This window comes from Odontesthes bonariensis, chromosome 23, assembly GCF_027942865.1.
Source record: "Odontesthes bonariensis isolate fOdoBon6 chromosome 23, fOdoBon6.hap1, whole genome shotgun sequence".
Lineage (NCBI taxonomy): Eukaryota > Metazoa > Chordata > Actinopteri > Atheriniformes > Atherinopsidae > Odontesthes > Odontesthes bonariensis.
In genome coordinates, this window is record NC_134528.1 from 27219307 (window position 1) to 27231521 (window position 12215).

Sequence of the window (12215 nt, forward strand, 5' to 3'; positions counted from 1 at the left end):
AGGCTAAACACACCATTAAAGAGCATTTATGTAGAAATGAAAATGTGTAATGTAAGTTTATTTATTGTAAGTCCTTTGTGTAATAGCATATGTATCACTAGTGTGCAGTGATAGCTAATAACAAAAATCTTATCTTAAAAATCATTTTCTTACACAGGAACACAAAACAAAAGCCGAAACTACAACACTGTGTGCGTGTGTGTGTGTGTGTGTGTGTGTGTGTGTGTGTGTGTGTGTGTGTGTTTATTTAGGCCTTATGTAGTAAATATCTGTGTGCTTTAGTCATATAATAAGCAGTAAAAAGAATAAAGAGAGTCAAGGGATTGGTCAGAAATTTGGTCGGAAATTTGATTTTCACACACAAGAACTTTTTCAAATCCACACACAACGGCAGGATTTCACACACAGAATCACAGATAGTACAATCAAACCGGTTTACACACACACACCAAGTCAGTCCGTCAGTCATTATTTAATTCTTCACAATTTTAAATTGTTTAGTTCCTTTTATTTAGTCTTTTACTTTTCAGGAGATATTGTCATAGACTACATATGAGATTTAAAACATTTCTTTTATAAGCCCTGTGGTTTATTCAGGGAATCAGAAGAAGCTGACGTGCACTTTATCAGCCTCACTTGTGACCTCTTTTAATATCTCCTGTGGCCAATTCATGATCCAATTTGAATTCTCTTCTTAAAATCTTTCCGATCCCGAGGTCAAAGATAACTCCGAAGAGTTTTACTGGAGAGATACTTGAGATTCTGAGATTCCACCTTCAAACTTTTTCTGTTCTCAGGTCAATCAATCATCAGTATCCGTCTGCTCCTTGTCTAGTGAGCGACTAGTCCTTCACAATCACTACAATATACAGTGCACTCACAACACAGCATAGATGGCTTCCTTCACAGCCACTTGCTTCACAAACACATCTCACAAGCTGCTGTTTGCCCAATTATTGTCCTAATTCAAACACTCAGCACTTCTATACTCAACAGTTTTCTTTGAATAATTTCAGCAGACCCCCTGCGCAGAGGAAAAATAAGAGGCTACGAGGCCGAGCCCCCACCTTCTCCTGTGTTCTTAATTTGAAGGAACCCCAGAAGCCGACACACTGTACCTCTACAGCAAACATCTGCCGCTTTAAATTTTTAGAAGAAAACATACCTGCCAGCCGGCTTTCATGACTGATCTCGGCTGGAGGGGCACAGAGGACTCACTCAGCTGGGTTGCAGAAGAAAAATTCACGAAATTGGGGTCACCATTATGTTGTGGAGAAAAGAGTAGTCGGACTCACCTTTGCAGCCTCTTATGGGGAATTTATTGATCAGAACGACACAGAGACATGTACATTTCAGCATGCGTGGAAATTCCCAATGACCTTAGTTTGTGAGATCTTCTTATACCTCTTGATATCATTCTGTGTGTATGTGCCCCAAACCCAATCTCTATCTGGCACCTGCTGTCTGAGAATGCTAATACATCTTCGTCATTCTTCAGTGTACCTTCTCAGGTGGGTAGCCACAGCTGTGATTCGTTGTTTGGCGGTTGTTTCTCCAGTATCTCAGACATGGAGAATTAGTTGTATTTCTTAGGCAGTTTCCACACACATACACATATGTGTGTTTTTATATATATATATATATATATTTGTGTGTGTGTTTATATATATACATACCGGCATATGTGTATATTTGGACTTGATGTTTCTAGGCCCTTGCAATAAATACTCCAGACCAAAGGGGGCGGTTATGCACAGAGTAGTTTGCTACATCCCCATAATCAACATGAAGAAAAAGAAACCGCGCTCTCCAATATGGCTGCCCTACTATGAACTCATAGAAGCTGCCTATATTTTCAAATACGTTATTACATACTGTTAAGAAGATGTCAACATTGAACTAGACTAGCGAAAGGTGAGTTCTTACAGACAATTACTGTTTCTTTTTTTTTTCAGCACAAATTACATCACTATAAAACGAGATTGTTCGAAGCCTCGCGTCTGCTTTTAACATAATGAGATGGTGGCGTTCAGCTGTTATGCTAGCCAACTTGTCTTGAATTTTTATTTTAGCTTGTGGTTGTAATGGGAACATACAAGATACAACAAGCATGGCTTGCGATGTTTTTTTTTTTTCTCTTTTAAGTTTTCTAATATAGCAGAAGCACGTCAACTGGAAGTTTCCACAATCTTTTCATTTTGACTGTTATGTGCACTGACATGTTGCACTATTTCAAAGCTATAAAGATTGTAGGTAGCGCTAAGTCCTAAATAGCTTTCAAATCTATTTTATGACTTTGGCAGATCCATGTTGATTATACACTTATTAGTTGACAGTTCATTGTTAATGTTGATATTTTCAGTCAGCTGACGACTTAACAGCCATTCATACTGGCACTTTATACTTCGCTGTCATTTACAGAAACCTTTACTGTCGCAACGAATAATGTGAAAACAAACTGGAACTTTCTGTGCATATTTTGCCAACCTTGGTGCATCTTTTCCCTACATTGTCTTAGGATTCTGGGTGATTTGAGAACAGCAAGGAATACATCCTTGAAATTTCAGAGAATAAAGGATTATGTTCTCCAAGGGATCCTTCATATCTGTACAGTTCTTTTACGAGATACTATGAAATGGAATCTTGAAACCCTGGCCTTTAAGGATTCTTTCATGACTTTAAGAAGCAACATTTGAGAGGTGCATGGGCTTTGTTATATTGTTTTCACAAGTGAAGCTAAGCAGATGCAGATCATTTTTTGTAGTGCTTCCCATGGATTTATACTTTTTTAGATATTCAATAAAACTCTCATTATATAAAGCAAATGTGTCATTCTCTGTTGTATGTTATGGCCTAAAGCAGGGGTGGCCAACCTGCGGCTCTTTGTCTGGTTTCATGCGGCTCTTATGTTCATATCAAAATTTTAGTTTAATATGGCAGCGGTCTCCAACCTTTTTTGCTCCATGGACCGGTTTAATGTCAGACAATGTTTTCACAGATAGGCCTTTCAGGTGTGGTGGATAAATACTACAAAATAAAATAATACAACTAACACAGACTCTGTGGTATTTAGTAAATATAATAATAAACTTTAATCCACTGTGTACTTGTATGTAACTTTATTAGCAGCGTCCTCCTGACGTAACATCCTCTCTGCCTCCTAACGCTCTCTGGTCGCTATGGTAACGCTTAAACATGCCTTTCTTAGTGGTCACAGCCTCTTCTAATGTCTCCTCACTTGGAAGAAGCTTTCCAAACACGCCTGTTTTTGACTCATTTTGCTCGGTTCATGGGTTTAATATCAGCGTTGAAGCGTCACGTGACCAAGACGAGAGCGAGTCAAGAACAGACGGATGGAACGGAGAGAATTCGGTCATTTTTCAAAAATAATGTGGCTCTTTGTGGTAACACAGTAAAAAATGCGGCTCTTAGTCTCTGACCGGTTGGCCACCCCTGCCCTAAAGAATCGAGTTGTAAAACTTTCTTACTGCTGCTCTATTACCGTTTTTGTTTATTACCTGCAGTTTCTAATCTGCAGAATAGGATTTTCTTTTTGGTGGCACTTTGTTTGTTGTTCAGTCTTTCTCAGTTGTCTTTGAGTTAATGTTTCAGTTAATTTTTTCAGTGGTACAGGAGCAGCAGAATCCAGTTGTCACAAGCCTAGAGCATCCTCTCGCGGCTGTAGATGGCAATGTTTACTCCTTGTTTCATGTCAGTCAGTATGAATTAACATTTACAAAAGATGTTAAATTATATATATTTTGATATATAAGTCGCAGGACCACCCAAACTATGGGAAAAAAAAAAAAAAAAGTGCGACTTATAGTCCGGAAAATACTGTACTTTTCCATACAGCTCTTATGTTAACATTGGGTGTTCTTGCTGACATCATACAAAATAAAAGCATTGATGCTAATTATCAACGGGGCTAATATAAATATTATCTTCAGATTTTTCATGTCATTTGTCCACAGACGTCTACATGGTTGCCCTGAAGAGGATCTTTGTGCAGCAATAAATTCTTCAATCAAGAGCGTCATATCCCAGAGTGCCCTTCATCTTTGCTGGTCCTCGCAGGTGTCGATGTGTCTCCTGTCACACTAGCTGAAGTGGCAGGACAAGAGGTGTTATCGTGTTGCCTTCTCCAGCTTCTACTGTCTGTATCTGAGCCACTTAATGTGTAGCCTCCACAGGTGGTGGCTTCAGAGGGATCCAGCTGAGAGTCCTATGTTGGGAGTATCCATGTAACATTTGGAAGTTGCAGGGTGGCACTGACAGGTCTTTGCTAGTTTGCACTGGCCTGTTGAGGAGCAGAGCATGTGGAGTGGTTGCCATGGACACACAGGACAAGAAGCAGGTTAGTTTGGTTGCAGAACTCAGCATCTTCGTATGAGAATGTGGGGTAGCAGGTTATTGAAAAGATAAAACCTTAGACATCAATCTGCTCCATAGTTTTTTGTCATTCTCTGGAGGGAGACATTTTCTCTCAGCTTTGTAAAGAAAACTCAATTTATCGCTTAAATACTGCGGAAACCTTTGGTTATCAACCCAGAATGGTGGCTCTGGCTTATTGTCAATTTGGAGCTTTGGAAAAGAGAGATGGTGGATTTAAAAATTCTGACTCGCAAAAATTCAGGAAGGAATTTCAACATGTTACTACATCCATCAGCTGCATACAGAATATACACAAGTAAATAGTTGAAGATAGACTTGCAACTGTGGAAAAAAAATAGTTCTTATATTTTTGATGGCCAAAATAAAATCAAAATTAAAATGGGGAATAACCAAAAAAAATTCAGTATACACACTAAAATCACTGCATAAGAAGAAAAAAAAACCAAACTAAACAAAAAAGCAAAACAACACAAGAAGAGCAGGTAACATTGAACTGGTCGTGCCACTAGTAACTTATCCTTACTTATCCTGAAGGCCCCAAGAAGGGGCTGAAGGCTAAAATTTAATTATCATTAAACTATTGGACACCAAATAGTTTATATGACCTTTATCTTGTTATGACACTATTTTGTTTTAATTTCCATGAAGTGTTCGAAAAATGGTCTGAAAAAATAAGGAAACCTTACAACCTAAGCTTCAGGCCAAGCGATTCAGGACTGAAGGTGTGGTGGCTTGCATCTCTTGTTTCTGCCTTCACAGATTGGGATCTGGAGGGAACTAGTTTTGTTTGGTGCAAGCACATTGGCTTGATGTTGCTGCGCAGTGTATGTGTGACCACATTGTGATAACCTTAACTAAACTGTTGTTGTTGATGTTGTTGGCGGCTTTTGCTAGCACTTGGTCTAGCTGGACATGCAAGGACTTTTGACTGAGAATAATGGACCTGGAATTTGTTGCTATCGAAGGGTTGAGACCAGGATGCAGAGTTGTAGTCTTAAACTCTTCTCTGCAGCGTCCCACTTGCTGCTAACCCCTGAAAAAAACAAAAAAAAACATAATGACGGTGTCCAAGACCTTCATCATTTTTTTTGTGTCAAGATTTTTTGTGCACTAGTGACTTTTATTTGACAGTAGGTAGACAGGAAAGGGGGCAGAAAAAGTGGTGGGGGCAGACATGCAGCAAAGGGCCACAGGCCGGGACTCAAACTTGGGCGGCCGGGCAGGGACTCAAACTTGGGCAGGCCGGGACTCAAACTTGGGCTGTCCCGGGACTCAAACTTGGGCTGGCCGGGGATTCAAACTTGGGCTGGCCCGAGACTCAAACTTGTGCTGGCCCGAGACTCAAACTTGGGCTGGCCCGAGACTCAAACTTGTGCTGGCCCGAGACTCAAACTTGGGCTGGCCCGAGACTCAAACTTGGGCAGGCAGGGACTCAAACTTGGGCTGGCCGAGACTCAAACTTGTGCCAGCTTGGAGGAACTACAGCCCTTGAACCATAGAAAGGGAGGAGAAGTGGCAGCTATCTTAAAATCAGGGTTACTGATCAGTCCGAGAACCTAGAGTAGTTTTAGCTCTTTTGAATCCCTAACTGTTTTTCTCATCCAAAGTGGAAATCACAAAAGCCTCTTCTGTTTATAGTGTATCGTCAACCTGGCCCTTGTTCTGAGTTTATGTCTAAATTCTCATATTTTTTTTAATGTCAGTTAGTGCTGAGTACAGATAAAGTCATTGTAGTGGGTGACTTTGATATTCATGTAGATGTCGAAAATGACAGCCTAAATATGAACTTTAAGTCTATATTAGGTTCATTTGGATTTTCTCAAAGTTTTCAAAGACCTACTCACTCTCTTATCATATCCTTGATCTAGTACTAACGTATGGCATTGAGAGTGAATAATTAATAGTATTCCCTCGTAACCCTGTATTTTTGACTATTTTTCTGGTAACCTTTGAGTGTACGTAACTTGACTACACAGTGTCTGAGAAGAAATGTATATATAGTTGGTGTCTGTCAAAAAAGCTTTTGCCAAATTCAAAGAATCAATTCTATTATCATTCTCTTTACTGTTAAGTGCCAATACGACAAAGGATAGTTGCCTAAACTTAAGTCATGCACAACTTGATTGTCTTATTGACATCGCGACAACCCTAAATGCATACAAAATTGAACAATGTTCCCCTCTGAAAAAGATGATCTTTTCGAAGAGAAAGGCTCCATTCATAGATTTTTTCGCTTTAAAGCAGACTACAAAGAAGCTGGAAAGAAAATGCCATTCCACTTTAGAAGAGTCTCACTTAGTTTGCAAGAGTAGTTTGATAACATACAAGAAAGCCCTTTATTAAGCCATCACTAGCCCCTTTCACACTGCCGAATAACCCGCGTTTAATTCGCGAATTTAGCGTGTCCGCTGTTGCGTTCACACTGCCGACCCGGGCTGCCGCGTCAACTCGACTCGCCTTTCGACCCGCGTCGGACCCTGGTCTTTTTGCCGAGCCGAGTTTGATGTGAACACAATCGACGCGGGTCGGACGTGGGCGTGACGTGAGGAGTTTAAAAGACAGAATGGACAGCTGATTCAGAACAACAGCGACAGGTGAGGACAAGTTTTACTCTGTTTTAGCCTACATCAAGTTCGAGACATTTTTTAATATGGCCAACTGGGGAGACAAGGAGGTCCGCGAGCTCCTCAGCCCCCGAGCAGAGGACGTTATTTACCGCCACATGTCGGGGACGGTGAAAGATGGACATCTGCTGGAAGGGCTGGCGAGAAAGATGGGAGAGCTCGGTTTCCCACGCAGCAAGACGCACCGTAAAGTAACATCTCCATGAACTGCATTGCAAAAACGAGTTCTCAAGGTGTCCCGCCATCGTTTGTTTGAAAAATTTGATTCAGACAGGTGTATTTCACCCTACCTCCGGTGCATGGCCTGTGCCTACGTCATTGTACACGCCCAGCATTTTATGCGTTTCGTGTGACTGCCACTAGGCAACTCCCCCTGAACTCGGCTTCAGGCGACACGGGTCACCCTGACACGCCAAGCGTTCACATTGCTCGACGCGGGTCGAAGGTGCAATTTGGACCCGCTAAGGTAGCGGGTCGCAGTGTGAAAGGGGCTATTGATGATTTAAAAAAAAAAGAAAAATCCCAGGTTTTCTTTTTAGCACTGTAGTCAGGGTGACTAAGGTTCACGCTTTCGCACCAGAACTGTTTGATCCACTTTAAACGGACCAGAGTTTGTTTCCTTAGATAGTCCACTTTGTTTGGGCAGGTGTGAAAGCTCATCTGAACTCTGGTGCTGACCAAATAAGCGAACTCTGGCCCACCTGAAAATGTTGGTCTCGGTTCGCTTGCAAATAAACCCTTGTGTGGTTAGTTTACAGTTGGAAATGGAAATGGCCCATCTAGCAAACCAAAGAAAGGCAAGTGAACCAAAGGGAGGAAGTGACATGTACAGAACAACATGATGGATAGCTCGCTGCCTCGCATACTGCTCATTCTGGGCAGCTTCTTTTAAAAAAGGCAATTACGTTTTAACACCAAAGTAAAAACAAACTCCGAGACTACATGAATTTCGTGTTGCTCCATTGTTTTTTTTTAACAGCCAGCTGAAGGGGATGGAGTTCCGTTTTGGTCCTGGCCAGGTTATCTTCTTCCTCATGCTTTTTTCAGCCCAGGTCAGTGCTCGTTGTGGGTAATACCGCCGCAAACGAGCAGCTGTTGTAACTGTGTGACTTTGTCCAGGCGGTTTGGTACATTTTCAAAACTGCAGTGTGAAAGCAAACCAAACCAAATGAAAGTGTGAAATCTTTCAGCATTCCCCACCCAATCAAAGAGAGACCCCTGGACTATGCTGGTATGAAAATGCTTGGAGTCCTCTCTCTGTTGAGCCATGTATTCCTTAAACTCTCAGTAGTTATGACTCCATGAGCATCATTTATTTGTTTGTTTATCTATCAGTTAGGGAATAAGGCTCAGAGGGCTAAATTCTGGCAGTGAAAGTTCATTGCTACTTGGAAGAATACAATCAAAAACATTAGAGCCTGCCTCCCTCTTGACATCAATGTAGCGCAGTCAAGCAGGCTTTTTATGTTGTACGTTTCAGTTTCATTACCCGCTTATTTTTATGGTTCAATGATTAATTTATTTATTATGACAGCATTAGTTAAGAGAAGTGGGAAGTTGCCATAGTTGCCAGAATGTTTAATTCTGTAGCAGTGGAAGGGTGGTAGCCACAGCCAAACTGAGCATTTCACTTAGTTCAAGAAATGCTTCAAATTTGAAGAAGTCTCTGGAATGTCCAACCCCATCTCCCATCTTCATATTGGACAACACTAAAAACACTTCCGTTTGTTATATCTTACACCTGGCTTTTATGGTTTTTATCTGATGTCTGATATTGAATTTTTCTGATTAAAATTAGCTTTAAGCACGGACGTCATTAAAGTTGGCGATATATTAATGTTTACATTGACACTTTCAGTATCACATTCAGTTCTTTATTGAAATCTGTAGGTTGTTGTTAGATGGTGACCAATCCCACTCATTGTGACAATTGTAAACTCGATCTGGTCAGTTACAAAAGGCACATAGCTTTGACACAAGTTCATTGAAGGAGGCTTTAAATATTTTTAGGCCCTGGTTTTTTTTTTTTTTTTTTTGCTTTAGTTGGGTCTCCTTGCGTGTGGTTTTTTTTTTTCTTTTTAGCCTGCATTTCATATAAGTAAGCCTATAACTTTATGTTAGTGACGTGACCGAGGGTCCCTATAACTTTGTTAAGGCTTACTCCTATTTGCTGCAGTGGCCCTACACAATGACTTTTTATAATGATTGATAAATAGTTTAACTTTGTTTTTATAGTGCAACTCTATTGATCGCAAAAGGGAAATTATAAAGCATCATTTGGTTCAGTTCAGTTTAATCATACTAAAGTGAATAGCATTAGCTTTTAGGTTTAAACAGAACATGAAAAAAGTGTTTTTTTTTCCTTTCACTGCAGCTGCAGTGAGAGGCTCATCTCTCTGCACTGCAGGACTGAGAGGTTCAGGAGGTCCTTTGTTCCCACAGCCATAAGGCTTTTTAACAGTGACTGCTGAGTTCTTCTCAAATTGATTGATTGATTGATTTTTTTTAATTTTTTTTTTTATTGATTTATTTATTTAGTCATTTATTATTATTATTATTATTATTATTAGTAGTAGTAGTAGTAGTAATTAGTAGTATTTTTTATTAGAATTGGTATTGTTGTTGCTAATATACAATCATTGTAAATATTTATAATTTTTTTGAGCTTCTTGACTAATTTGAATTTCCCCCATTGGGGGATGAATAAAGTATTTTTCTATTCTATTTTTGAAAACTTCGTTTCAGATGGATTTTGGCATGGCCAGCTTATAATTCAGTGACACTGTCATGCATTTAATGAATGAATGAATCAGTCAGAAGAGTAATAGTAAATTAAAGCTGCAAGCAGCGATAAAGGCCCTCATACCTTGGTAGTGCTTTGGCAAGTGATGCGACCGAAGGTCCCGGCTTACCGAGCATAGCACTTGAAGTATGGAGAGATCGCTTCATCCAAGCATACAATCGGTGAAAATGTGAACATGAGTCAGTACTCATGAGTGGGTCTACATTCTGAGATTAATTCGATTATAGCTATAGTTGGATTATGCTCTTTATTTGGGCAAGGGCAATTATCCAACTATATATGGGGGTGAATAAATGGAATCATTGGCACAAAGCATGTCATACCCTGGTGCGATAGGTGGCGCTGTACCCATTTCAACTAGTGGTAATAGAGCCACTTCCGGTTGACCTCTTCACCACCAACAACAAACTCAGGCATTCAAGAAAGATGGCAAACGAAGAGAAAGATGAAGCTACGTCCCTCTACATTCCGTTTGTGATGAGCATGCTTATTGCACGCTTAACGCAATGTACAACGGCGCATTCTCCATCGCATTGTTTGTTTCTTTCCGACGGAGGTGACAACAACAGTAATATCGTCTCTGCCGACTTCCGGGTCACGACCCCGGGAAAAAATCTTGAGCATGCACAGAACACAAAGTCCTATTCACCACGTGCTTCACCGTCTACAACAGTACGATCTTGGACTGGTTCCAAGTCGACCGCGAGGGGTGTAGGAAAAAAATGAAAAAAATAATTCTCACACTGAAAAGAAATTAAAATATAAATTTCTCTGGCGCACCTCTATCGCTATGGAAACGTCAGGAAACAAGCACGTCACCCATGAGTAAGCAGAGCAGTTATTAATAACAACAACACTAATGATAATATTATTAATGAAAGACCCCCATTCCTGCGATCAGAGCGGTTACCACTCCTAAAGGTAAACATGGCTGAGGTGAAACGCGCCAAGACCTACCATTTTAACTCAGAATGGGAAGAAGATTATTTTTTTGTTTATTCTCATTCAAAGCCAGTGTGTTTGATTTGCAATGGAACGGTGGCGTTGGTAAAGAAATGGAATCTGGAGCGGCATTACACGGGAGCTACAAGAGAGATTTCCCCGCAAAAACGCCTTAACGCGCCACAAAAGTGCGGGATTTGAAAGCACAGCTTGCAGTACGGCAGTCAGTCTTCACCAAACAGAAGACCCAGGGTAAGGCCGCAACTATTGCTTCCTATGGAGTCAGTCACGTCCTTGCTAAACACAAAAAGCCGTTCAAAGACGGCGAAATTGTGAAGGAAGCCTTTCTCGAGACAGCGGATAGCCTTTTTGACGACTTTAAAAATTAAATAGAGATCATGAATGCCATTAAAGAAGTGCAACTCTCCCGCAATACTACCACAAGGCGATGTGAGGAAGTGGATGTGGAAGTGCAACTGAGGAAGGATATTGGCGTGTGAGGGCTTTTCACTCCAATTTGACGAGTCGACTGATATGGTGGATGTGGCACAATTGTGTGTTTTCATCAGGATGGTTTTTGAAGACATGAGCACCAAGGAAGAGCTACTCACCATGTTGCCATTAAAAGGACACACCAGAGGTGAGGATATTTTCAATGCCTTCATGGGATTTGTTAGCGAGACAAAACTGCCGCTCTTCAAGCTGATCTCCATCACAACTGATGGGGCGCCTGCTATGTTGGGCCGCACCCGTGGGTTCATTGCACTGTGCAAAGACATTGAATCTTTCCCGGATTTCCTGAATTATCATTGTATAATTCACCAGCAAGCGTTGTGTGGAAAGATTTTAAATATGCAAGAAGTGATGGATATTGCAATGAAGATGTGTGTTCAGTTAGGTAGTCTGCAGAGAAGGCTTTTCCGTGCTTACTTGGAGGAGAATGATGCTGAGCACACAGACCTGATGTTAGGTGGTTAAGCAGAGGTAAATTTTGGCCAGATTTACGGAGCTGCTGCCTGAAATCAAGGACTTCCTGAAGCTTTCAAAACGAGAGTTACGGATGTAACTACGGTTCTATGAATTCTGGATGAGGGCCAGAGGGCGGTGCTTTCAGCACTGGAAATCTCCATCTCACATATGTGCAGGTCGAATTATTGTACCAACAAAGTCACGTGTGACCATGTGATGATGTAGGGTGCACGCCCCAGTATAAGATCCCCACGTCTTCACGCAATCTGTTCCTACAGAATCTTCTCGCCCAGATTCCGAGTGACACACAGCTCTGGCGGTGAACTTTTTTTAATTCATTTGAATTATTTTATTTGTTTCTCTTTATATTCTTTTATGTATTTTTAATGCTTCTTACACTCCCCGCTGCAATGCTTTTATTTTATGTAAAGCACTTTGAATTGTTTTGTACATGAAATGTGCTATATAAATAAATTTGACTT

At 40.7% G+C, this 12215-nt stretch overlaps 1 protein-coding gene across 3 annotated transcripts in view; it reads left to right on the top strand.

Annotated features, from left to right (window-relative positions):
• The first annotated feature begins 1803 nt into the window (after positions 1 to 1803).
• tmem94 (transmembrane protein 94) overlaps positions 1804 to 12215 on the top strand; it is a 67172-nt gene continuing 56760 nt past the window's right edge. For all 3 annotated transcript variants that reach the window (XM_075457023.1, XM_075457024.1, XM_075457025.1), the window contains exons 1-2: positions 1804 to 1914; positions 3975 to 4357. In XM_075457023.1, coding sequence (XP_075313138.1) covers positions 4334 to 4357 — 24 coding nt within the window. In that variant the 5' untranslated portion in view covers positions 1804 to 1914; positions 3975 to 4333. The remainder of the gene's footprint in view (positions 1915 to 3974; positions 4358 to 12215) is intronic.